Consider the following 27,950-nt stretch of genomic DNA (forward strand, 5'->3'; position numbering starts at 1 on the left):
AAAGAGGGAAGCTTGTTGCTGGTGGCTGGGGCAAGGCATCATGATCCAGGTTCATCACCTCTTTTTGGACAAACTCTGGCCAGTCTCATGGACTGGAGAGCCAGTCAGGGGCAGATCAAGGGTGTGGGACCAGGTGCTTACCAGGCCTGGACTGAAACCTGCTCCTTTCTTCACCCTCTTTTCTACTAACCACGATGCAGTCACTCTGTGATGTCCATACATACAACCCTACTTTTATGCTACAGGGGACAGGCAGCACCCTGGCAGGGCTGTGTAAAGGTGAGAGGCTGTTCAGCAGCTATGAGCAATGGGTCCTGCTCTCTGAAAGGTGGAGGGACCGAGTATGCTGCATATTACAGTAGCTGCCAGCGGTTATCAGCTGTAGCTGGGAGAGGAGGCTGAGTGGTGCAGGCAGGACAGATGTGTGTCTCTCTTCATCCTCTCCAGTCATCAAACGTAACATGTGGACTGTCATTAAAATGTCTGTTCTGTGACGCTGAAAAAAGCCAATGTCCAATGTAAAAGGGAAGTTTATTGACGGAAAGGTATACATGATTATGACATGGATGTAAAGACGTGTCATGAAAGGAAACAGAGAATCAGACACTAGCTCAAATGATGTCACAGACTCCCACTGTGATTAGTAAGGTGAAATGGCCCTTCCCAGCACTTAATGACAGAAGAAAATAGGTTTCTTGACCACTTGTTCAACATTTATGATGGTCCTGTAGGGGAAAATCCAAAAGAAAATAACCTCAGTGAGAACAAACCATCAGGATCTAAAATATGGTTTCAGGTACAGGGTAATCAGCCCCTTCAGTGCAAAACAGACAAATGCTGGACCAAAGTCTGGCAGAAAACTGTGTGGGATATGTGGGATATATGCCTATACCCCTCCGAAACTGCTCGTGAGATAGCAGTCAACATAACTGCTGTGCTGAACCAGGACAGGCTTTCAAGGATGGCTGTAGGGAGATTATTCCTTGCTAAGTATGTATGCTTTTGAGGAAATCCTGAAGATATTTCCCAGTCTTTCCTTTATTCTGCACTTTCACTTTCATTCTAGAGGCTGAGCTCTTCCCATGAACAGTAACATGGTCTTCTCTTGGAGTCCAATGAGCATGTGTCACCGTGACAGGACTTGTGACAGCATGAGACAGGATCTGGCCACTGTCTCTGGCTGCTCTCTGAAAAGCCTGGTGGTGACCGCAGAGTCCATTTCCTCAGAAACAGTTATTGCTCTCTTCACCATGCCCATCCTTCTGCACGTGCTGCTTTATACTTTACCTTCTCACCTGCTTGGGACTTTTTTCTGGATTTCACTTACCTTCTCTAATCATTAGTCCATTTCTGCAACAGCCTCTTTGCAAGGTGACATATACTGAGCAACAGCATACTCTTCTGGAGAAGAAGGAAATAAATGTTCCTATTAGCCTGCAGACCGCTTCTGGTGACTTTCCCTGGATGTAGGTACACCCCACGCTTGCTTAAACCAGAGATCCTTGAAATCTCCTTCATTCTGGCTTGTGAATTTTTGTAGCTTTCTAGTTATACCCACTTGTCACCTTGAGCATAAGATCACAGAAGTGAAATAAGTCTCTCCCCTGATACTAAATCCAGATCCTGATAAGAGTTCAGAGAAATCTTAGGTCCAGGAGGTTCTGTATCTTCCTTAATGCATGCAGTGTTTCTGCTGTCCCTGTCCCTCCCCCAAGCTTCGTACTGCTTAAAATCAAAGACTTACCAGTTTCATAATAATCATAGATCTGCACAGAAGCTGGCTTGGGATGGGTCACAACAAAGTCCTGCTCAACTGAGAAAGTGATTTCTTTCCCTTTCTTCTGCGAGATCTGCGAATGGAGGGACAAGGATCACATAAGTTTTTTTTATTTCTACAACACCATCTGGAGCAGACAAGGGTGGTAACTGATAGATTGTGTATTCCAAATCCCACTGATGCCACACATACACATGTGGGACATCCATTATCTGAAATATGTTTGGAGTCCACAGTGAAACTGAAGTGAAGAGTTGTAGTTTTCCTATCCTGCTTGTATTACCTGATTCTGTAGTTATTACACATCCTATTGTCAGAGAGCTAAAAACAGTCCCAAAAGAGTAAGCTTAATTCTCCAGTGGTCAGAATGATAAAGTCTGGTATTCCAGCCCCACCACTTTCAGACATGAGCTTTATGCTCCACCAAGAAACTTATGGGAACCAATGTACATCACTGGGGTATTGACTTTTGTTAGTCAATATCAGCATAAGAGATATAATGAATATCTTTCCAGAGCAGAGCAGTGTTTCATGTCCTCTTGGAAGCACGGAGGTTTATGACAATCCTACCAAGGAGACATACACACAAAGAGACATCTTTTCTGGTGTTTATCTGCTATTGACTGAAAGGAGAAGGAATTTTGATTAATTTCTATGTACTATTTTTTTATTAACTTACAGTTGCTAGCTGGGCAGGTGTCAGTTTGAAACTGTTTGGGAGTTTGGGATGTTAAATGCAGTTTGAGGAATAAGTAGCTTAGGTTTTACAGGGGAAAACTGATGAGGGAGGGAACATGGTACATACAATTTATCCAGTATATTCACACTGTAGGTGCATCTATTATATGCTGTTTGCACCCTTTGCAAAATTCAAATAAACAGCGATCAGAACTTACATTTTCCAGATAAAGGAGAACATGGTTTTTCTTGTGTTCTACTTGCATCACTGTATGACTGTCAACAAGCTTTAAAACAAGGAATTGGAGATAAATATAAAACATTAAAAAACAAGTTCTACCTCAGACACTACCACTGCATGGCTGCAGGATTCTGTTCCTAGCCAGCTATCAAGAGCTAGCAGCTGATAGAGACCAAATGATGCTATATAGACTAAGCAATTCCTGCCACTTGACTTCAGCGCTTCCCGGGGGCATGAGAGGCATTACAGTTAATTTGGAGAATTCTGCCTGACTTCGGTGTTGTGTAGTCTGGCAGATTTCCCACCCTTTCCCTACCTGTGCAGTGTCAGCTCCCAGTTGCAGCTGCCAGCTGGTCCAGGCCCAACCTGGAACCCTTCCTAGTTTTTAATCTGGGAAGGTCTGTGTAGTCACAGCTCCCTGTAGGGAATTCCCTCCACCCAGTAATGAGAAGTGCAGCCATGAAACATCTCACAGGGTTTGTGAGTGAATGATTCTTAACCAGGCTTCTGTTTTCATCAGGACCAGTCTTCTCAGTCCCTGGGGTGACTCATTTAATCTTGCTCCTATAGCTTACCTTATCCAGGGAAGACTTAACAGGAACAAAGCCAGAGAGCATCTTCACATCTATTATGAGCATGTTAGAGCTGCTGCGCTTCCCTGTGTAACTGAAACAACAGAGGACCCTGTCAGTCTGGACCATCCTTCTGGCCTCATGCAGCCAGAGGGAGGCACAAGCCCCTAGTATGAGGGGGGCAAGTATGTGCTACCACCATCAGTTACTGTCACAAAATCTTTTGGGATATTGTGTCTTACAGACTGATATCATCAACACATTGATCAGTTTATGATTCTTGACTTTATAAGCAGAACTGGATACACACAGCAATCTTCCCTGCATGTCTTGTCTTCTGTGCAGCTGGTTTGTTGATGGTGTGTTACCTGCTTATGAGGACAATATCAAATTTTCCTGGTCGATCCGGTGGGCAGGAAGCATTTGATGTCTGTACTGAGAGAGAAAATCCAAAGGTCCCCTCTGGAAGGTGAATACTGTATCTCAGTACTGTCTGGGAAAGGAAAAAGCCCTTTTATTCAAGCATGCCAATGTTTTTTCTTTGCATTCCAAAGAACTACTAGATGTAGTGAAGCTCCCTGTTGCCCTTGGGTTTATGTGGAAGATCTTTGTTTACATCATCAGTTGTGGACACACCAGACTTCTGCTCTTTAACAATGAAGGTACTTGTACCTTCCAGAAAGAGGATCGGAAAGGACTCCTTTCTTACCGTGCTGTGACTCCACAGGAGTCAGAATGTAGTATGGGAAAAAGAGTTTTAAAATAGCTTACAGCAATCGAATAATTAGGAAAAATGAAGAGAAATCAGATAGAGAAACGTGAAAAACATGGCTGTATCATGTGCATGATGTGAGGCACAATGAAGGGGAGAGTATACACCTACTTGCATAAGCACACATCCACTGCCATTCACTGCTAGTCTGTATTTCCCAGAGACCTCTGGAAGGGGAGTCTGTTGCAGCAGGAGCCTGTTTGCATTGTTGACAATAAATACTTTCTCAAATGGCTTTTGGGAAGTGATCTTCACTATGTTTTGCATAACAGGACTGTAGGTGGCCCCACCATAAGCAGCGAGGGCTTGAAGAGCAATGACTGTGTCCTGAAGGAAAAGAAAATAATAAAAGGCAATTAGCTACACAGCATGACCGGTGCAGGGTGGTCGAAGTCATGGTTCCAATATGAAGCACAGTCGCTTCATCATGGCTAAAGGAACCCTGAATTTGTGTATCATTCCAGGGTTCTCATATATAAGGAGCCATTTCATTTTGGCATATATGTTTCAGGGTGGAAGAAATCTCTCTACTCATACGAAGACCTCACAACAAAATCTGAGCAATAGAGTTTTTCATAATGGTGAAGCATGTGTTTTCTAGGGACCTACAGAGCATTTCTTGGTCATATAAGAGCCGGGACTTGGTGTTTTCTAGGCCCATCCCCAACACAAGTATCTGTATTTGCTGCTAGTCAAATTACTCTTGTATGGCATTAACCTTTCCATAGTTGAGAAGAAGAGGGGGGAAAGTATTTTGGTCTCTCAATGAGAAAGGTTTGGTCTCTGTGTTTGAGACAGCAGATACAAAAGAGAAATAAGACTAGGTAGTCAAAGCCCCACTGGCACCTTGAACCTGCCCCAGTTCCTAGCACGGTTGGGGATTAGAAGGGAGTTTTGGCACCTGGGTGGAAGAGAAACCTCCATAGGGATTCTGCTGCCTGATGATCCACTGCACAATCCCTGAGGCATTTGTGAGATCTTCTTGATTCCGGTTGGGTTTACAGAGCAATGCCAACAGCACGTAGCTGGTGATCTCAACTTCAGCTGATGGGGCATGGTCAAGGAAGGAAGGAGATTTTTCTGATGGAGACCTCTTCTCCTGTTCCCAGTGCTGTGAGCCATCTGAACAACAAGAGGGTGAGGAGCAAGCAAAATGGTTTATAGGTGACACTGCTCTATGCTGCCTCAGAGACATACTGTCTCCTGAACTCTTTTTCACAAGTACTCTGTTCAGAGCAACAAATGTGCTGTAAATTAACTCCATAGATTGTGGAGGTTGGTTTAAGTGCCTATACTCTTGTTATTGTCAAGGTTAGACCACATACCAGCAGAAAGATCTAGTCCCTCTTCCCGCTTCCAAAATTCCCAAATAGGCTGAAACTCACCAACTTCCTTTGCTGATTTCTGTAAGTGTCTGAGGAATGAGTCACATTTTTCTGCCTTTCCAGCCAAGCAGAAAGCATAGGCCATGAGTGCCTGAGTGTAAACTTCACTGATATTCTTCTCAGATGCAGCCTCCAGGCAAAAAAAGGCATTTCGGACTACAGGATACTTTAAAAAAAGATAACAATAAATAAACCAGTAAAACCACATGAGTCTAATTCAGGACAGTGGTCTTCACCTGATCAAACATTTATTTTCTTTAAACCTGTTCTTCATCTTGTCACTATCACAGCAATAAGAATGGGACTTCAGTTTGTACAGTGACTTCAGGAGAGAGAATACAGAATTTTATAAGCAGGGATTTTGGAGGAAATATTCAGAAAAATCAAGTAGTATTTCAGTGTGTTCTTAAAGATGACTGTCTATAAACAGAAGACCATCCTGTTTCTTTCACAGCTTATTTCTTCTGCTTACTTCTATGATAATTGTAGAATTAATTAAATGGTTAGGGTTGGAATTGACCTTGAGACCATCTAGTTCTAACCCACCCTACCATAAGCAGGGGTGCCTCCCACTAGACCATGGTCACCTAAGGCTCTGTCTAGCCTTGCCTTGAACACTGCCATGGATGGAGCATTTACCACTTCTCTGGTCAACCTGTTCCAGGACCTCACCACCCTAACAGGAAAGAACTTCTTCCTTATATGTAACCTGAACTCACCTGTTTCAGTTTAAACCCATCACCCCTTGTCCTGTCACTACAGTCCCTGATGAAGAGTCCCTCTCCAGCACCCTTGTAGGCCCCCTTCAGATACTGGAAGGCTGCTAGGAGGTCTCCATGCAGCCTTCTCTTCTCCAGGCTGAACAGCCCCAACTTTCTCAGCCTGTGTTTATACGAGAGGTGCTCCAGCCCCCTGATCATCCTTGTGGCCTCCTCTGGACTTGTTCCAACAGTTCCATGTCCTTTTCATGCTGAGGACACCAGAACTGCACACAGTACTTCAAGTGGGGTCTCACAAGAGCAGAGGGGCAGGGTCACCTCCTTTAACCTGCTGGTGACTCTCATTTTGATGCAGCCCAGTATATGGTTGACTTATTGGGCTAATAATTTACTCTGCACTTTCAAGGTCAAAAGCCTGTTGTCTTGAGCAAATCTAGCCTAGTAATCTCTATCATCAGTGACTCTGGTTTAATTTTAATATAATTCTGTGGAGTCATACTAGGTTTACACCAAGCAAAAAATGTTCACAGTTTGACTCTGTGTCCTTGCTAATGCACTAATCACGAAGGTCTTCAGAAAGAATATGACAAATTGGAGGCAGAGAAACTCATATATTGAAATCTAACATCTCCTCTGTAGTCTCCTTTGTACTGGCTACTTTTTAAATAAGACAGATGGGCTTTTCACTCTGATGTTTTTCATCCAACATAGCTTTTAGTTCCATTTATAGATTTCATGGATTTACTTACAATAATTTACTTTCTTGACTGAGCCATATTTGAGGCTAAGCCACAGTGTGTGTGTTACTACTATTTAATTTTTTTTACCAGAAAGTAAAATGTGTCACTCAGTGTCTTGAGGCTCTCAAATAGAAGATCTAATCCTGATCTGACAACTGAGGTCTGAGTTGAGGTCTGACAATTTCTACATGCATGCTGGTGGCTCTCCCACATCTCTATAGATGGAGAACTTCTCTATCACAGCAACTAGTGCAGATACTGAACACAGTCATATTTCCTGCAATTTCTCTCCCCCCCTCTCTCTCTTTACTATCTAGGCAGTTTTTAGGAGATGCTGGAGCTAAGTCAACACTGGGGACCAGTTTCAGCTGAATAGCAGCACCTGAAGGTCTCCTTACCGAGCTGGAATGACCAGCTTCTAGCATGGCAATGGTGATGTAGGCAGAAAGTGACAGCTCATCATTTACTCCTCCCTGAAAAAGACATGGAGAGAGGAATAATCAATGAATAACATGAGTGAGAAGCTCTTAAATAGCTTTCAAATCAAGATAAACCTGTTGCTGTCTCCTCAAAAAACATCACTCTCTCAAGCTTATTGCCCTGTAACCCTATCTCAGGTGCTCAAAGGACAGTGTGGGGAAGCTGACTGAGCAGAAAATAGTCTTTGTAAATGGCGGAAAGTTAGTCCTTGGCAGAGGACAAACAATAGGAGCAAAGTATAATTTTTGACTGTAATGGGAGAGCATGTTCTTAATGAAAAGAGTGTAAATTTGACCATGATGTAATTCTCTACAACCTTCAAGGCATTGTTGAAAAGTGTCCCAACACTTCGGAAACAGCCATCTAGCTTCTGCTTGCTTGCCAGCCACATTAGGGTTTGAGCCTGGACATTTTCATCAACATAGATGAAGTGACTAGCTTGTGCAAATGATTTGTAGACAAAGGCAGTGAGCCTGCAAGGGAAAGATGAAGTTGTGAGATGAGGACTGGAAGTAGGTACAGAAAAAGTCATGCATAAGCATGAAGAGTTTCAGCCAACATGTTGTTGGCTTGCCTTCTCTTTTTGTGCTCCCCAGAAGACAGTAGTTAAAGGAGTGGTAGCTATATGGGACACAGGAAAGGTGTCCTGCTCACTCTGGGGCTGATCCTAGCTACAGAGCACTGCAGTGCATTGGGGTTCATGGGAGACAGCAGGAGACCAAACCAAAATGTCAGCTGGGTCATATAAATTCAATGCGAATTCATCTCTGAGTCATTTCTACTCCCAGTCACTCACCAGGTGTTCCCTTCTTTATCTCTGGTGCCAAAGATACTGTAGGACCCATCGGGATGCTTGTATGACAGCTGCTTCTGGTAGCCTGCAGACACAAGGAAGTGGAAGTGTTCCCTAAGTTAAAAACAAAACCCTGTTGTGTTTACTATCAGATTTACCTGAAACCACAGTAGGAAAGAGTAGAAAGTCCGTGTATATCTACCAACCAGCAGGGGATCCCAGCGGGAGCTTTGATGGAAGCATGGACCATCTTGTCCTGCAGGAGCACTGAGTCACAGGATAGGCAGAGCTGTATCAGCTCTGTGCTCTAGCTAAGCTAACATGATTAGGATACATGCTGTGCCTGGGTGGAAAAAGAGAAAAGAACTGAAAGACAGAACCTTAAAGGAAACATAACAGCTGAGCTTCAGAAAAATAGGATAAAGGAAGAAAGAAGATTAAGCAAAAATAACAAGTGTCTTGATCAGGGCAGATCTTTGGGTCACTGATCTGTGCTACAGCAGCAGAGCTGTACTACTAGCATAGCCACGCTGCTGCTTCTGCTCACTGGGCCTCCATGGGAATTTCAGCATACAGTGTAAGGGAAGCACAAAGCTCTTACCGCTCACTAGGTATCCTATGGCCTTGGATTTGATCTCCTCACTCAGTTGTCCTATCTTATTCAGATAGTCCAGGACGTAGATGTTGGGTGCAAACAGGACCATGTTCTGCTCCCCACAACCAAACGGCATCTGGAGGAGCTGGTGCACATTCTGCATGGCAGTGCCCATGATGTCACCTGGGGAAGAGGAGATGCCAGGGAGGATTAGTTCAACTCATGGCCGCTGAAACAAACAGTTATTTCCATTCTGTAGGCAGAGTCATGGAAAGCCTAGCTCATGTTATAAACCTTTCCAACAAGCACGAAGCTCTCAATGCTGAGTGCTTTGTTCTGTTCTGCTTTGCAGTCAGCAAAGAAATGCCTCCCCTGTCTGTCCTTAATTAGTCTAAATTGGCCGCATCAGAAATGTTGTCTATTGTAGTGCCACTTCAAGCAGGTGCTTATTAGAAATGAAAAGAAGAACTTTCAGAAAACTTCTGTTTCCAGACGATGGAAGGGGAGCAGCCTAGTAATACTACAGTGAACCATGTATCACAGAAGTAACAACTAATGCTAGAAAGGAACACTAGTTATGTAGATGTATCATAGACAGCTCCTATTTTTATGAGAGATAGCACAGACCCAGCAAAAGATTTCTGGAATGAGCTGAAATCACCAACATTACAAAGCAGAGATTATATGACTAGTGAGCCATGCAACCAAGTCCTTTTTGGGAAAAGACTGAAAAGATTCCATTATCACAGATGTGCAGATGGGTGAGTGGAAAAAGGTCATACCGGCATGAGTCTGGCTGATGTAGGTTGAAGTCATAACCCAGAACTATGCTACTTCAAAGCAAAACATTCAAATGCAATAAATCTGAACAGAAGAGTGAAGAAAGATGTAACTGATATTTAATCTTAATTTCTCTGATACAGCAAAGAACATTCCTGGACAAGATAAGAATCAGTCTCTTTGCTCAAAAGCTTCCAACCAGTGAGTGGAAACTCACATTTTGAATCCTGAAAAAGCTTTCATTTTATGTTTTTACATTTTCTCTCTTTTCATGTTTTATTAATCATATATTTACCAACAACAGAAAAGGAGGCTCTGGCTGATCCTTCCACCACATTTGGAGGTAGACTTAGAGGAACATCTTGAATAACCACATCATCTGTGGAGAAAAATATTCAGTATCTTGTGGTTGCTTGTATGGGAACATTGGTTATAGCAGTGAAATGCTCCTGGTAGAAATTGCGCAGCATGAAATTGTGCAGCGCAAATTTGCACACAAGAGGCACCAATAGATAGGAGTTCACAGCTGTCACCAAGGACATCAACAGAGAAGGGGGAACAGAAAAAGCAAAATTGTGAAAGCCAGGAAAATAGTGCAGTAACTGTCATTGTTGAACAGAAACCAGTTGAACAGGGTAAGGCTGGTGCTCACAGGCCTTAGTGTCTGCGGACTCTGGAGATTTTTCCAGTGAGACTGTGAGGAGAGCTGGTTGGTGAGGGCCAGGGCTGCTTTTGTGCCTCTTTTAGTCAGAGCTTTCATGAAACCTTGGAAACCATTTGCTGTCAGTACCAGAGATGATCTGGAAAGGAGCTTTACATTCCCTCTCCCATTCCCACTATAAGGGCAAAGCTGCAAGCTACAATTATCCTTCAAGTGGAGTACCGCAGTCAACATGAGTAAACTGAGTGAGTTTCTACAAGTGTATGAAACACAGGACAGATCTTGCACGAAAAGATAATCTTCATTTGATAGTCTCATAGCAGCCTTCCTTTAGCATCTCAGCACTGCTGGCTGCAGCAGAGACAGTGCCTACATGACATGCACCAGATCACACAAGAATTTCATGGCAGGGAATTGAACTGCAACACTCACACTAGCTGCCATTTAGGCAATTCCAGGAAAAAGGGGAGAGACAGCAACATTTCAAACTCCAGCCTTCCTTTCAGTTCCTCTCAGGACGGCAATATATAAGAACTTTACCTTTTGTACACACCAGGTAGTTTTGAGTCTTTTCCCTTCTGATTCCTTCAGGCTGCATGGCCATGGGAAGAAGAGACACAAGCAGAGAGTGAGAACAAAGCATGCAGAAGAAATGCAGTGACAGAAGAATCACCCTTCACCCCATCCTCCTGAATCATAAGACAGCTGGATTGAAGCAACATTTTACACGTTCATACTTGATGTGGCTTCCACTAAAAGGGAGTTCCCATAAGATGGAGTCCCTCATTTCCAGTTTCTCCTCCGCATGAGGGAGACATGCACTTACCAACACCCACTGATCCTCATGGAAGAGGACATCAGATGGGAGTGGACTTGGTCTTAGATTGAACAGCCAGACCCTGTCCCAGACAGATGAAGGTGGAGCCAAATCAGGAGTTCTTTAGGGAATCTGAAAAGCTTTTACTTGCTTTTGGCACTTCTGCTGCAATTTTCTTTCCTCATGGAAGGGATTACAGGGCAGATAGTAAGACCTGTCAGCAGTACCTCGACCAACAGTGCTCTGATCTGGGTATCCCTGTAGTCAATACTGCCATTCCTAGGTGCTTTGTCTTCACAAGGTTCAACATCCTTGGTCTCTGCAGTAATGCTGAATACTACATTACCTTAAATAGTAGCAGAAAATAAGAAAAAATGGACCTCTGTCATGCAGAATGATAGCTAAAGTAAGAAATTTCATCTGGTAATGAATATCTACAGATGTTAAGTAGTGCAACATAATGAATGGTTAGTCACTCTAGGTAAGAAGTAGAAAGAGAACTGAACTCTGAAAATGGGAAGGATAAACACACTGCAGTTGTGGAGAAGGTCTTTAGCCCAAACAGCTGGAAAGACCAGTAGCAGACCAAGTTCTCCAGGGTAGAAGAGGATTCAGTTTTTCAGGTGAGGTGTAAATTGATTAGTATCAATCTCAGGACAGAGAAAGGGATAAATTCAAACACACTTACCAATTTCTTTGGGAGAAATATTCCAGATGTAGGTCTTTCTTTGTTTGGCACATACACATCCATCATCCTCTGGGGAGATGAGTTTGGCCTGATAATCAAGGGAATCTGACAGCGAAACATTAATCTGAAAACAGACAGATGTGATGGGATGAACGTTTTTTACCATAGGTAAATGGTGCTTTACTGGTGGGTGAGCTAGTCTCTTTTTAAGTCCAATATTAACAGTGTAGAGCAGGTTAAGGCCTCAGATGCTGGTGTTAGATGAATCACTCATTAGATGTAACCTTAGCAGGTTGCTTCTCATGACATTCTCCATAGAGATGTTTAATATCCTATGCATGCATCTGATTCCTGATCAAGACATTGAGTTATATTCAGTTGACCTGGTGCTAATGGTTTTGAACTAATTGGCAAAGGAAATCATTGATCAGTGTTTGTTCTGTTATTGTCGAAACACTTGGAAAACAAGGTTAAGAGATGAAAGACTCAAAAACAGAGGTTTGGGGTTTTTTTTCTAGGTTGTTTAAAACACTAAACTTTTTTGTTTTGTTATGTCAAACTGCTTGGAATAAAAAACATTCCTAAATTTTGTCTTGATTTTTACTTTTTTGCTGGTGATCTCCTTGTGAGACTGGAGGGCTAATTTTCAACATTTCAGCAAGCAAAAGAAATCTAGACTCCACATCTGCCTCTTTTTTTTTCAGGATTCCTAAATACAGCATAAGAAACAAGAAGCCAAATAAAAGATCCCTGGTTTTCTTTCTTCAGGTATCCTTTAAACCATGTGTAAGCTTTGTCCATACAGAAGTGCAGTGCAGCTGTGGTCTGGAACCAATTTGCCTGGAAAGTACTGAATATTGAGAGTACTGTCCTCCAGCACCTGGGAGCAATAGAGCCTTTAGCTGGACAAATACTCTGTAGAGCGAGTACTGGACTTTTGTGCGCCCTGTTTTGGTACTTCTGTGAAGTTTTGCCCCAGGGAGAAAGGGTTTGTCTGTTCTCCAGTTCCTGCTTGTCCTACTGTCTTATGTTTGGCAAGCACAAGCCCTTCATTTCCTCGCAGTTTCACATACATCCCTAAAGAAAAAACCCCACTTACAGCCATTGATGGCTTGCATGACTGTGGGTGATGAATGATACTCTGCCAAGCATTTGTTCCTTCCTCTATGGATTGTGAGACAGTTACTTACACACCCATCCTAGTCTAAGTTCACACAGGTTTCCCTCTGTTTTGTAGTGGTTTGGGAGGACAAATCAAGTCAGGATAATTTATGGTCAGATACAATGAGCAGTATGCCAATCAAAGGCAGGGACAGATCTAGTCACCTATACTAATCATTTTGCTGCAGCTTCTTTGGAGATGGAGTAAGGTCTAAGTAAGAAGTACACACCTGAATGCAGTGGTCAAGATAGTTGAAGATATTTGCTCTAAGCAGGAAATCTTCTCCTCGGATGATAGAGTATGGCAAGGTCAAGTCCACAAAGAAAGGCTGGAAGGCTTTCAGGGTGGTAGGCACAGCCATACCAAATCCAGCCAACTCTCCCACACAGAAGGCACTAGCCTTCCATTCAGTGATGGTGTCAGGGGTGGTATATGAGATGCTGGCTTTTCCAGTAGAGCTGATGGGAATGCATAAAGGATGACTTTAGAAAGGCTAAATTTCATATAACTTGCTTCTCAGTAGAGGCAATGGCGTTTGAAAATCAGAATTATTCCTGCTCCGTCTGCAGAAATCCCACATCCAAGTTCCCCCAGAATTTATCACCCAAGTCTTCTGAGAAAAACCCATTTGAAAGTTCTTCTGCTCATAATTTCCCTGAGTTTAGAAAGAAACCTCAGAATTCTTGCGGACGGACTCATATTTTGAATAGAGGTGTTCATTTTCTTAGGAAGAGTATATGACTTATGGTACACACATTTGGGAATAGTTATCTTTGGGACAGGGTAATTTTATGATGGAAAAGAGGAGGGCAGGTGGTCAGGTGATGATTGACAAAGCTGGGTCTTCCAGGCCAGAAGGAAAGAAGAGGTGGCAAGGAATTGCCACCTTGCAGGACATCAGGGGACATATTCAGTTAGTCTGAATAAAAAGGCAAAGAGATGGAAGAAGCAGTACTCACTTGATCAAGACTATATCCCAAATCCAAGTTTCAGGGAAGAATTCCCGAATAGTCTCAAGGGTAAGCCTCTTCCCACGTTCCTCTCTAGCAATTTCAGCTTGAAAGAGATAATGGAAATTTAGTGAAACCTGGGTCATGTAACAAAGACTCATAGAAAGGACAGATTCTAATACGCATGGGCCAGTGTGAAGGATGATTAGCATCTCTCTGAGATTATCTGTAATGCCACACAAATGTTGATTAATTTAACTAATGTATCTCTGAGTAAGGTATAATCTGATATCACAAAGAAAGAAAACATGACTTGAAGTCCTTTGGTCTCCAGATACGAGCAAGGGACCCAGGGCTAGAACTCAGGTCACTTGGCTCTTGTATCTGTTTGCTGTCCACACTGTTTCACTGTCTTTTCAAACAAGCTCTGGTCAGAAGGGAATCAGTGTTAGTTTTGTGTGACACTCAACACTTTTTTTGACACTTTCCAGCATGAAACTGGACATGAATCAGAAAGAAGTTTTTGGGTATTGGCCATTATCTTAAGCCACCTCATTTTGTGCTAGACCAGTATTAAACATCAGTCCCAATATGACTCATGAGTACTGTCCATGTCCATGTCCATGCCCATGCCCATGCCCATGTCCATGTCACATGAATACCACTTCATTTAAGGAGAAAGATAAAATCTCTTTCCTGTCACCTATATTACCTGGTGATTTGACATGGTGTGTAGAAGCCATGAATCCTGCATTCAAGAAATATGGTGGAGGTCTTAAAGACTCACTAGTACACACAACTGGTTGCCGAACCTTTGAGTTGGTAAAAAATTTTATGCCCATATCCTGTAAAAAACACACTTTTGTGTTAGCCATAACCATACTGTAGCTGAGGTTTATCCCATTCCTCCCACTTTCTCATTACTGTTTTTCTGACATGTCCAGAGACATCTATGCAGAGACATGCTCAGAGACATCTATGCTGAGACTTGTGGGAGTGTTATGCATGCTGGAAAATCACAGTAGACACCAGCATCAATTGAGAACAGATGTTGATGAGGATAGTTTGTCATGTATGAGCTTTACTAACAGCATTATTGGCAGAAATATCTAAAGCTACGTAAGTGGAAACTCACTTGAATAGTTTTGAGTAATGTACAGAACATTTACCCTGAGGAACTGATATACATCTGGTCCTAATCCAGACATTACAGGCATGTAATACAAGCCTTTGTGAAAGATGTTGTCAGATGAGACACAGGGGTCTTTGGGATCATCTTCTAGATTGAGCCCATTGAAGATATAGCCTTGAAAGTCTTGCAGAGGATGCAGGCTGTATATCTGTGAGGGGGAAGCAAACACAAAACTTGTTTGTATGGAAAGATCAGTCCCGATTACACCACCATGTGCTGCAGATTGCCAAAGCTGAGATGTTAGCCTGTTTGAAACAGTGCTGTTTCCTGGATTGAAAATTGGCTGAACAGCTGGACCAAGAGGGCAATGATTTTTGGCACAAAGTCTAGTTGGAGGCCAGTAACTAGAGGTGTACCCCAGGGGTCAATGTTGGGTCCAATCCTGTTCAGCATCTTCATTAATGATCTGGATGATGGGGCAGTGTACCTGAACTGGGAAGAGTGGCTAATAACAGTTGTTAACACGGTCTAACAATCTCAAGTGGAGAGACACTGAAATGAAGGAGTTAAAAAAAAGACAATGTGTTTGTTTGGGCAGCTTACCATTTCTGCAGACAGCTCTGTCTCAGACTTCAGGAGCAGCACGCTCTGATCCACTGCCCTCACAGCACAGAAGGAGTTGGCAGCAGTTTCAATGACTAAACTGACATTGGAAGCTGAGTGCATCTGCTTTGCAGAGAATTGCAACTGGACCTGAAATTTATCAAACAGATGTTGGTATGGCTTATCACTACTGCTCAGGGCTGCTCTGTGCCTGTGTGTGTGTGTGTGTGTGTGTGTGTGGAGGGCAAGAAGGAGAGTAGAATGCTGTTCTGTTAAAGCACAGATAGCCTGCCTGTAGAGATGCTTGGTCCCCACCGTCTCTGTTGACCAGGCCTCTGCTATAATGGGGGCTTAGGCAGGAAGCACACTTAAATTCCTGTGATAGCTTCAATAAAGCCTACCTCAAGTGATTTAAACTAAAAGTGTGATTCTGTTGCAAACTGCATTTTTCAATAAGGAAAGTGTAAAAGATTTGATGGTGAAGTGGGATAAGGCTGAAGTGTGCTCACTATGCTAAAGAAATGCAGCTTAAACCAAATAGGATGCTAACACAGCTCAAGAGAGGCAGGAACCATCTGGGAGTAGTATGGGTTTCCTAAAAAGTAGGTTTTAATGTTCAAAGGGGCTTTATCATTTGATGATAAGGCCAGGAGGTGGTGATAGAAGAGAGATACAAGGCCAAAGAGAAAAAAAGGGGAATGAAGACAGTAATGTTGATAGAAGTGGATAAAAACAAGAAATAAAACTGGAAATCTGTTATGAATGTGTGCACAAAGAATTTGTATTTATCTGGCCGCAGGTAAGACTTGCTGTATCCTAGTATCTCTCACCTTGTTTCTGAAACACCTCTCAACTGGAAATCGGACACTGTCTGCCACCAGTTCCTTGTCAGGGTGTAACATATACACCAGCAACCGAACGGCTGGAGCCATTTTCTCACTGACCACAAGTGGGATGGTGAAAGTGCCATTTTGATCTGTTAGGAAAGAGAAAGGGACCAGTAAGGAGAGAACTGCAAAGACCTCCTGTAGTAGTAGCCATCCTCAACTGGCATATAACTGTACCAGTTGATGGAGAAATCTGTATTTAGACAATAAATTGAAAAATCCTGGATTTGTCAGGAGGTGACATGCCTGGGTTTAGATCCAAACACTCTCAGATTTATTGTGGATTTAAATATGTCTCCACATTCAAACAGCCAAAGGCAGACACTTTGCATTCTTTATATTATCTGTTGGGAAGATCTTTAAAGGACACTACTTGACTCATATCAAATGATCTAGGTGCTGGACTAAATATGACTTTATGGTGATGTTAGTGGTACTATCACGGACACATGAATTGATGGAGAGCAATATATCCCTCCCAGTAGCTGCTGTATACATCCAGGGAGTCCTGACTTGGTCCTCAGTTCAACCACCCCTTCTTATGTTTTTTTAATACAGACACATGAATTGGCAACTTAACTTACCAACTTGGATATTAACTTTGATTTCCCCTGTAAGGACAATCTTGCCTTTTGCCATGCCCTGTGCAGAGAAAAGCAATACATCTATATGTTGATAGAGGTTGGAGGGAGAAAACAGCAATTGAGTTCAATGTACGTGGACAGGGCAATCAAAGCATGTACATTGAGATGGTTCCAAATGCTTAAAAATCAGCCTTGGGACATGCTGGCTGCTGCCACCGCTGCTGCTGCTGCTGGTACCCTTGTCACTGGTCAGGAAGCAAAAGGAAAATGAAGGGAAAGGGGAGGCAGGGAATATCGTAAAGAGTTTCTTGGAGGGAAGGGACAAGAATCCTGGCTTGAGACATTATGAAGGTGGTTCGTTACTATGAGATAGAATAACATGGCCCAAAATGGGGGTCATTTTCCCTGAGCAAGAAGTTCTGCCAGACCACCTCAGTGCTGTTTCTGTCATTGTGCTGGCTAGAAATCTGAAAGCTGTAAGTACTCGCTGCTGTAATTGCTGTGGATGGACTGTCAGAAAGCTGTCCAGTCAAACAAACCATGCAACAAACCATGCAACAACCTCACACTCACCACATAGTAGAAGTTTATGGTGTTTATGCCCTTGTATCCCTCTGTGTTCAAAATGTAATGCACAGTGATCATCTTTTTCTGCCCACAGGTCAGATCTTTCCACAAAGGTTCAATCCTCACAAAACTGCTAGTCCAGGAGTAGAAGCGCGGGATGGAAAGAAATGCATCGGGGTAGGAAGGCTCTATCCAGCCTTCAGAGTAGCACTGGTCACTGGTTTTATAAGTTGCCTGAGCAGGAGAGGGCATGAGGAAGAAAAGGAAAACAAAACACATGTCATTATCACATACTGACATCAGAATGATCAGGTGATAGAATGCATCTATTTCAGAATTGCATCTAAAACCAAACTGGTAAGAGAATAGTAGCACAATGGCCTTGCAGCCTTGCAACAGCCATTGCATTGCAACAACTTGGGTGTTTTTCTAACTGCTTTTATAGTAATTTTTGAGACCTCTAGAATACGAAATAATCCAGAGAAAGCTTTATTTTTATTACCAGAATTCAAGCCTCATCCCATCTTTTTAGGGTTCAGTTTGAGAGCAGTCATCTCTCTTTGTGTCTCTGTTCAGTCTCGTTTGGTACTCACTTTTAGATTGATCTCAGGATCAAACATTTTGGATGTGTCAATGCTAAACTCTGCAATGCCATTATCATCAGTGGTGAAGTTGGCTGTGTTCTTGTTATTGACAAATAGCTGAATAACCTCACTGGAAATAGGTGAGTTGTTTTTGTCTACCAGCTTGATCTGTAGAAGAGAATGTGAGACATGTTCAAGCATGTTATCTTTTTGTTTGTAGATGCTAATGTTTTGTGCTCCCTTGTTTGCCAAACAGAATTGCTTTTTTTAATCCCTTCAAAGCAATACTTAAGAATTGAAATGTCTTTCTTCACATTCTGGCATCTATTTCAGCTATCTTATGAGGTTTGGAGCAGGATCTTCTTCAGCATCTTCTGCATCCTTGATAATGTCCTTTGTGGAGCAAGAACTTATGTCTCATCTCTTTCCTGATCAGACCCCTCTGGCTACACATTTCCAGCTTAAAGATATATCGCTTTTCCTCCATTTTTATCTTTGCTAGTCTTGAGAGTCTGCTGCTGATACTTTCAGTATCTGAAGACCTTTCCTCCAGTTCTTTGTTTTAAACTCTTTTCTCATCCTGTCCCCACTGTTTCTGCTGTTCATGTGTTAAACAAACAAATAAAAGATATCAGGCACCATCAGATAAATTCTGGGTTGTTAGAACTGAACATTCATTTTAAGTTAGGTTTTTGTTTCATTTTGTTTTTTTCCCAAAGAAAGATGGCAGAAGTAATAATATATTAATTACAAGCTTAAGACACTGACTATCCTCACTGTCCAGAAACAGCACAGAGACAATGACCTCTGAAACAAAAATAACAACAGAGAGCTAGCAGTACTCAGAGTGATACTGATTTCAGAGGGACTGAATGCAACGAAAGTAATGAATACAACATACGTCAAGCACACACATTTCACAGAGCAGGGAAAGGCTATGAATCTTATGTGGTGGCACCAGGACGGACTGGGATATGCTGCATTTTGAGAAAGTATGAGTATCAGTGACTTTGAGACAATAGTTCCCATAGTATGACATTCAGGGGGCAGGGTTTTGCACAAAAGCAAAGAAGCTGCCTGAAGCCAGCAGCAGCAGCTTTGTGTCTGAGATGTGACTTTCCAGGCTCCTACCAGATGTCTTTCAGCATGTTTAACTTCTACACCTGCCAATGCATGTGTTTGAGGAATTCACTGTGGCGCCTTGCCCCATGGGAGCCTGCTGATCCCCTTCCTTCAGTAAGGGGTGATAAGGTGCACAGCAATCTGAAGATCGGAGTGGGAACCAAGTAAAAGTTATACAGACATTTTCTAGAGGGGAAAAAATAATCCTTGGAAGACAATCTCTTCTCTCCTTTATGTGCTATCGGTAAGATATCTCCTATCCTTTCATCATTGAAAAAAAAAATGAACTGAAGGAGAAAGATTTATCCTTACCCTTTAAGCCAATGACAGTTATGTGGGATTTGTCACAAAACATAAAATTATGAAAGAGCTTTTTAAGACAGAAGCTGTTATTTCCTTGATTTTTTTTTTTCTTAAATTCCTCTCACTCTTTCTTCCCTTACCCCCAGCGTTTTTATTAATCTCTAGCTGTCATATGATGGTCAGTCCTGAAGGGAGAGGCAGTAATTTATATCAAGCTAAAAATGCAAGTTAGAAAAGTGATAGTTATTGGATTGTTTTGATTCAAAGTATTTCTGGCAAAATTAAACTCAGAATATACTAATACTCTTCAGTATTTAGACTTACTAATAGCACACTGTATGCAAAAAGGAGAAGCGGGGAGAACACCACCCACCTCAGACAGTGCCCCAAATGTTCCTATTACTCTTGTCATGTGATTGCCTGTCAGTCATCTTCAATACAAGCTCTCCACACCCTTACTTACCTGTCCAAAGTAAGGAATTCCTCTTCTGTAGTGGCGATCGACATTCTCAAACTGTATACTGGTCATCACCCGAGTTATGGAAATAGCCTGAGTAGCTGTGAGTTGCAGGCCTGTAAGAAATGTCCAAAGGAAGATACATTTTGTCTTTCATATAGCTTCAGAGTTAGAGTTTGCCTGGAGATGGTTACTATGCTTATAAAAATGGATTTTCTTCAGGAAAACATCCTTGTAGTCAGCAGGCAGATGCTGAATATCTCCTACTCCCCTTTTGACCACACCACCATTGCAGTTTCTGACTGTCTAGAAGGTATTACCTGTTCCTTTCTCTGTGACAATAGCTTTCACATCAAGATTCCTCATATAACCAATGCGATTTAGCTCAAAGATGTTGGAGCTGAAAACCTGGGAGAGGCAGCCAGTCTTCAGCTGGAATAGGAAATAAAACAATCCTGTCACCAAGGATCACAGCTTGCAAAGAATGCCTGCAATACACAGGACCCTTCTTTAGCAAGTGAAGTCTTTTCCTGACACTTTTAACATTATTTATACTGGACTGATGGAGGTATCACTGTCTACACTTTTCAGACGGGAAACAGCCGTGAAGAAGGAACATGTCAGTCCTCCTTCAGGCCTGCAGGAAACCAAGAGAAATAAGGTGCCCAGAGTCCCTAGCAAGATGAGTAGATGAGGTGAAGGATCAAAGAGAGAAAGAAAAGTGTGCTGAACAATGGGAGAGAAGCAAGAAAACAAGAGAGAGGACAAAGAGGAATAACAATTGTGTATCATACATCTTTGGTAAATGATTGACAAACTGGGCTCTTCTTGCATCTCCCATGAGAATCAAAATTCCTGCACACACTGAGCTGGACCTTCCCTTCAACAGGCTGGCCATAGGTGTACCTATGGAAAAAGGAGTCCATGAGTGATGACTGAAAAATTGACTTAAGCTAACATATGCAGGAATAGATCCAGGACCAGAAGTGAGCTGGGAAGTCAGAGAATGGAATAGTTTCACAGGCTTTTCTTAACTCTCCTCCTGTTACAAAAGGTAATACAACTCAGAAGCTGAAATATTAATTTCTACCTCATCCCTAAACATGAATACCTCTATAAGCATGATGGACAGACATGTCTACCAACCAAATTGTGACTTGTACCCACTCTTTAGGTTCAACTGGGTTTCTAGACACACTAAAATCAAAGCAAAACTCCTCATACCTGCAAGAGGATCAGGATTTCAACCCTGGATTCTATATTACAAGATCGTAGTGTTACAGTAAGCAAGGTCCTTCTGAAGGACTAAGCTTGGAAGGCGTGGTTAAAGACAGCTGGAACCCTAAGAACCCCACTAGAATTCAGTGGTGTTCTGCTGTATGAAGGTCTCCATCTGAAGTGGGTTACTGGGAGTGGACACGTCCTCCTTTATCAGGAGAGACCTTTCAAAAGATTTATTCAACTCACCAAACACCAGTTGGAAGAGAATACTCTTACAATAAATGAGATGAGCACACAGGTAAATGAAAAGTTCCAACCACCAAGTCATCCCTGACCAACCTCCAGCCTCTTCTGAGGCACTATTCATTTTAGTCTCTTGAGTAAGCCTGTCTCTTTCCCCAGTCCTTGGAAAGTTCTTGCTCTTCAGCATATTTCCTAACTACTCTGCACCTGGTACTTACACTCCACAGACTCTCACAGTAAACTCTGAATCCAGGACTGTAAGGCTTTCTGGTGCAGAGACTGTGACATCAAATTTTGGCAACACTAGGACAGAGAATGAAAAGAATAAAAAAAACAACGCTGACAAATTGCAAAGTTGCAGGCCTTCCTGAAACGAAAGAGAAAATGAGGATAATATCACTAGTGTTAGTGCACAGAGGGAATGGGATCACAGAACTGGGGTGTCAAAATGTTTGACAAGTGTCCTGACCTGCAAAAGCTCACTAAATTATTTCTACAAAGCTTTGAAGAGAAAACAGAGCTTCTGAGGTGAATCCTGTGATGTCTAGACGCCTTACAGAGCTTTGAACAAGAAAGTTTATGGACATGTCTGGAAGAAGGTTAGTTTGTCACAGTGAGTTTTGCAATCAATGTATTGATTTGTTATGCAGATTATTTTCCTGGCTGAACCTGTGCAAAATGGTTAATTTCTCCTATTTGGCTTTTTGTTGTTGTTTTTTTTTTTCTTTTCCCTCTCCAGTTCTTAATGACAAATGATTGAAGTTCCATTTGCCAGGAAGCTGTTTGAAGTTTCAGCAGTCAAAAGGTCTGATTGATAGGGGCTTATATCTAATAACGTTTTCTACTCTAAACAAAACCAATGGGTGGCATTTACCATATTCCTCCACAAGGAATGAGTGATTTGTTTTATCTCCCGACTTCTTTGCTACTATAATTCTGTAGTTCCCCAGGATAGGCTCTTCAGTTAGTGGGAATTCGATTTGGATAATATACATCTCTGACGTCACATTTTGCCACTGAAAGATCCTGTTGCCCTGTGGATCCTGCAGAAGAAAAACAATACAGACTCTTACCTTTTTTTCCTTTTTTTTTCCTTGGAAATCTTCTGCTACTGGCACACAAAACCAGAAACAAAAAAGAAAGTAGGACAAGCTGTTTTAAATCATTGTGGAAATTGCTTAAGGCATGTGTATTGAGATAAATTATGCCTTGGTACTCTTATTGCTAATGTTGCTGGAGTCTCATCTCCTGATCTCAGATTTAGGCATCCTCTGCTAGCCTAGGTATTGGTCTCAATCACCAGGTGATGTTGAACAATACTGCTGTTCCCTGCTTCTTAGTACATGTTGCTCTACTTTTGCATCAAGAGAGGAGAGAAAGAAAATCTTTGTACTCCCACTTCAACTGAGCTTATCCCACACAAATCCTGCCCTTTGGCATCCCCAGCTTTTTTCAGCTGCTGGAAGAAGGAAGGAAGCATTTCTTCTGTATTCACTAGGGTGTCATTTACCTTTTAGCATGAGTTATGCTAGTTAGACTAAAGAAGACTCACACCATTTCCCTGAATTCTTTAAAGCACTGGCTGCAGAAAACACACATAGAGCTCAAAATATGTATATTCCACTGCAAACGAAGTAATGTCAACTTAGCTTCATGGTATAACATGAAAACTTGCAAGAATACTATCTAGACATGAACTGCAACTGCTATTTTAAAAATCCTTACAAAATGCAATTGAAGGGCTAACATAACCTGTAATTAATGTGATGGTGAGTTAGTGGCACAGGTTGCCCAAAGAAGTGGAAAATCCTCCATCCCTGGCAGTGTTCAAGGTCAGGTTGGGCAGAGCCTTGGGCAACATGGTCTAGTGTGAGGCATTCCTGCCCATGGCAGGGGTGCTGGAACTGAATGATTTTAAGATCCTTTCCAACCCTAACTATTCTATGATTCTGTGATTCTATGAGTTGTATCTACAGCCTATATTTGTTCATAGATTTCAGAACACTTGATTTGTGAAAAGCTAGACCCAAAAATAAGTTGAGAAAACTGGTGGAGGTGGGAGGGAGACAAAGGTAGGCATAAGAACAGTACAACTTTTGACTGCTGAAGTTAATATAGAAATGTTTTCCATGCTACTAAAGCTCAAACAAGATCCTGGGATTTTATGGAGTTTCTGTTAAGTTTTTGGCAGTGTACCTAGGAGCAAGATTTGTCTGAATGTAGACACATACAAACCAATGCAAGCATGTGTGCCCTAGATTTTATTTGTAGATGAATAAGGCAGTACAAAGAGAAAGAATTCTTACCTGAACTGCAATCAAGGGGTACTGAAAGAGGAATAAACAAAGTGGGAGAAGAGATTAGATGGCTGAACAAACACAAATTATTTTTCACCAGGACTGTGAGAGATGCATAATCAATAATCAGTATAATGCCGTTAATCAGATATCTTCATTGCTTACTTTAATCAGTTTAATAGAAGTTTTACTTCAATAAGAACATTACATAAAGAGATCAAATGAGAATGTCAGGGCAGCCTCTGATCTTACTGAATTTAGTGCAATCCCAGAGTAGCTGAGTAAGTGGAGTTACAGAGACGCATGAAAACCATGACTAGGGCTTCTTTGATTTTATATCCTAACTCTTCTTATTAGCATCAGCTCTTTTGGTAACACTCTGATGTCTTCTGTATTACAACCACATGAGGGGAGGCCACTAAAGACCTTTCTATCTCTTGGCTTATGCACTGTGAGCATGAAGGCAGCTTGCTGGCAATGCAAAGAGTGCCTCTGATGAGATAAACAATTGTAGGAACAACTTTCATTTTCATTCCCCATTTCTAAAATGGACAAAGTAGCAGATGGGTGACTTACCAGATTTTGCAAGCAACAATTGTTGTACAGTAATAGCAAGAGACTGAACCGTGGGCTTTCTGGTCAAAGCTAAAATAATGTCTGCTGTGACAAAGTAAAGGGGGTTTGAGCCTCTTCCCCAGAAACAGCAAGAGGTGTCATGTCAGGAATCAAGCCTACTACACTCATGTTAATTCTTTGGCATTTAGTCTCTGCAACATCTTATTTTAGCCACAGCAGCTGTTTACCTAAAATTTGAGAAGCAGTTGTTTCCCGGCAGTTTTAAATACAGGGGAATCTTACTATTTACTCACCATCTCCTGAACAGGTTTAAAATTGAAATCCAGGGCAACAACACGAAACATCACTGAAAAGACAAGGAACAGGCTGTTAGCATTAATTGTAGTTTATTTGGCTGAGCACAGTGTTTTGCATTCATTAGAACTCCCAGTTTCACTGGAGCTTCTAAAAGTCCCACTTGCACAGATTGCAGCTAATAAAATTCACCTGAAGGTAAAAGAATCCTACAAAGACTTTGCTGAATGGACTTTTCCCCAGTATCAAGTTCTCACATTTGTTCATGAAGGTTTGCTTAACCTCAGACAAGAACTGCTGTGCAGGTCAGGCAGTCTTAAGTGACAGCCATAGTTCTTTCAGTGACCATGTGCGTGATGCAAACAAACTTGTTCCTCTTCATTTCCCCATATCTAAAGCAGGGTTTGTTTGAACAGAAGAAAGTTCCAAATATCACTGGAAGTAGACGAGGTGTAAGTTTTTCCTAATGCAGTGTAATTCATCTTAGTTCAGTTTGTTCTCATCTTCTACAGGTTTTTGTTGGGTTGGGTTGGGTTGGGTTTTGGGGGTTTTCTTTTGTTTTTTTTTTGTTTGTTTTTTTTTGCAAAAGGAATACTAAAAGGAGAGCAAAGAACTACTCTAGTGAGAAGGCTGGAGAGCCAACAGAGGTTGGGACAGCTGACCCAAATGACCCAAACTGGCCAAAAGGATATGCCATACCATATGATATCACGTTCAGTATATAAACTGGGGGTGGAAGCTGGCCAGGGGCTGCTGCTCAGGAACAGGCTGGCCATCAGTTGGCAAGTAGTGAGCAACTGTAGTTTGCATCACTTGTTTTGTATATTCATTTTTTTATCATTATGATTACCATTGTCATTATTATTTTCTTCCTTTTCTGTCCCATTAGGCTGCCTTTACCTCAACCCACGTGTTTTCTCAATGTTACTCTTCCCATTCTCTCCCCCATCCCACTGGGAAGGAGGGTGAGTGCTTAGTTGCCAGCTGGGGTTAAACCACAACAGCAAAGAAAAGTATAAATGTGTGTTTCCAAAATATCCTTAAAAAGCATTACCTTTCCATAATTTAATTTAGACTACTGCTTCTCCCACCTCAAAACCAAGACATCTGACAACTGATAAAGCCATGTTTTGTGGACAACTTGGTTGCATCATATTCTGATTGGCAAGCTTTCCCTCAAGCTATGTGTCTATGTAGCTATAACACATCCCTACGTAAAGCATAGCTGATACAAATCTAAGGGCTATATGATCTGGCTGAGCTCTGGAAAGAAGTATTATCATAGTGTTTCTTATAGTGTTCTAGCTGTGTGTTAGAAGCCTTAAAGCCTAGGAGTAAATTAAGGAATGGAGAAAGATAAATGGTTCTTTGCATACATGGAGCTCTGTTCAATTGCCAGATGAGAAGTATTCATAAGGGAATAGGGTAAGTGCAGGAAAAACAACAATATAAAGTCCAAAGCCATCAGAACCCAGAAGGTAAGTAGCATGATTTTGTCTTTAAAGACATAGAATTAATTTTAAAATAATGGCTTTCACTCTTTATCTTTAGACTTTGATGCTGACCAGCATCAAAGGAAGGGCAAATAAAATGATAGATACCATGGGCTGCCATGTCTCCTGCCATCCTGAAAGTGACTGAGCTCCACACTTGTAATGGTCTTAACAGAAACTCTGAACTGCCTAGACTGTAGCTCAAACTGAAAACACCAGGCAGAGAATTTCTGTCTGAAGATATTGCTTCCTAAGAGACATGTTATAAACTAAATAGATATTCACCATTCTGTCCAGGTTTATAGATGGGTTTGTCTGTCTGCACGAAGACAATGCTTTCTGTGTTCCAGATCATCACTGACCGCCGCTCTTCTAGGCTGACTGTGGTACCCTTAGCAGAGAAGGAAATGAAAGCCAATGGGGCAGAATTGACAGGAGGAATCTGTAAGGAAAGAGGAAAACAAGGGGAGGTTGTTAGTTTTGAAGTAATTTGCTCCAGAACCTATTGAACACCTATACCTGTGGCCTGGACTCCTAAAAAGAGACACCCCTTTCACTTCCATCACCTTTATCACCTTCCATCACTTTTCTTGGGCCTTTGTAATTTTTTGTTTATTAAAAATGCCTCCTTGTCTGTCACTATATATCTCTCCTCTGCTTCCTTTTTTCTTCAATAAGTCTTATTTCACCTCACATTTCTTTTCCACTGGGACATTAATTAAAATTAATTTACCGTGAAGTTGAAGCACTGGAGATCATTACTTGATGTCATGGTTTTCTCAGAAATAGTGGTATTGACAGCACCATATTCTAGGATGACTCTGATGGATATTGTCTCGTTGAGGTTAAGGAGCTGCAGGCAAACCTGACCTGGAGAGTCAGTTTGGAGGACAGCAGGCACCATCAGGACATACTGCCTATGAGATCCAAACATCAAAGTGATCACACCATAGAAAGAGAAGAAGCAGTCTCAACAAGATGAGAGAAATACAAAGTATTGCTATTCCATGCCCACTGATTAGTTTAGATTAAATATAGGATGCTGTGCCAGTGCCCCTCACTCCTGCCCTGCAGCTCCCATCTAACCCATCCCTGGTTAGATCTAACCCAACCCACAGCTCTGCCAGTGACCCTAACTCTTGTCTTTTTGTCCTTTACCTGAGTCCTGGACTCACCTTCTTTTAGCAGAATACACTGCTGTTACTAGTACTATTGTTCTTTCTGAACATGCTTGTCAACTTCTATAGAAGTTCTGCAGAAGGCAGAAGGTGTGCTTCATATTAAATGAGAACCGTTCACTTCCCATCTACATTCCAGTTTAACTTAACTCTCCAGATATAAAAGATTAGTCATGGCAGTATTTATTACTTAAAGTAAAATTAGTGGCACTCATTTTAGCATTTTCTTAAAGCCTTATCATAAACAGTATTAGCAATAGTATGATAGTTCTTACGGCTCAGGGTCCTTTGCAGCTGTTACATGCAGGAGAAGAATAGCCAAAAGAAACTTCAGCCACATTTTTCTCACTGGGAGACACAAGAAAGAGATGAGCTCTCATCCCAAGAAACAATTCATTGCCTACTAGTTAAACAGTTCTGCAACATTCTCACCCAGTGCTCCAGAGAAAAGGAGTCAGCCCTCCAACTCCTCCCTGGCTCGTTCCTTAGATGTTAGTGCCTTTATAATTGCAGCAAGGGGTGGAGATCTTAGTCTATCTTACTACTTGCAAGAACCTCCCCTAACCCTACTGCAAGCTGAACAAACCCAGTCTTCAGAC

The 27,950-nt window shown here is 41.9% G+C and overlaps 1 protein-coding gene across 1 annotated transcript; it reads right to left on the reverse strand.

Moving 5' to 3' along the window:
• Positions 1 to 257: 257 nt before the first annotated feature.
• LOC130609950 (ovostatin-like) lies at positions 258 to 27,748 on the reverse strand. The gene is given in 36 exon segments (XM_057429439.1): positions 258 to 725; positions 1,328 to 1,401; positions 1,745 to 1,850; positions 2,674 to 2,742; positions 3,272 to 3,362; positions 3,637 to 3,761; positions 4,152 to 4,367; positions 4,942 to 5,162; positions 5,426 to 5,591; positions 7,283 to 7,357; positions 7,681 to 7,837; positions 8,161 to 8,242; positions 8,759 to 8,935; positions 9,828 to 9,911; positions 10,734 to 10,785; positions 11,238 to 11,356; positions 11,699 to 11,822; positions 13,090 to 13,318; positions 13,820 to 13,916; positions 14,523 to 14,655; positions 14,980 to 15,150; positions 15,546 to 15,695; positions 16,376 to 16,521; positions 17,017 to 17,074; positions 17,590 to 17,817; positions 18,177 to 18,335; positions 20,056 to 20,165; positions 20,370 to 20,481; positions 20,844 to 20,955; positions 21,732 to 21,816; positions 22,388 to 22,556; positions 23,820 to 23,840; positions 24,680 to 24,732; positions 26,459 to 26,615; positions 26,907 to 27,090; positions 27,627 to 27,748. Coding segments are annotated over 35 exon segments (4,422 nt in total). The 3' UTR covers positions 258 to 725; positions 1,328 to 1,339.
• Positions 27,749 to 27,950: the final 202 nt, after the last annotated feature.

The sequence above is a fragment of the Pezoporus wallicus genome, unplaced genomic scaffold (assembly GCF_028554395.1).
Source record: "Pezoporus wallicus isolate ANWC-B61680 ecotype Strahan unplaced genomic scaffold, APGP_CSIRO_Pwel_v1 scaffold_3294, whole genome shotgun sequence".
In the NCBI taxonomy this organism is placed as follows: Eukaryota; Metazoa; Chordata; class Aves; order Psittaciformes; family Psittacidae; genus Pezoporus; species Pezoporus wallicus.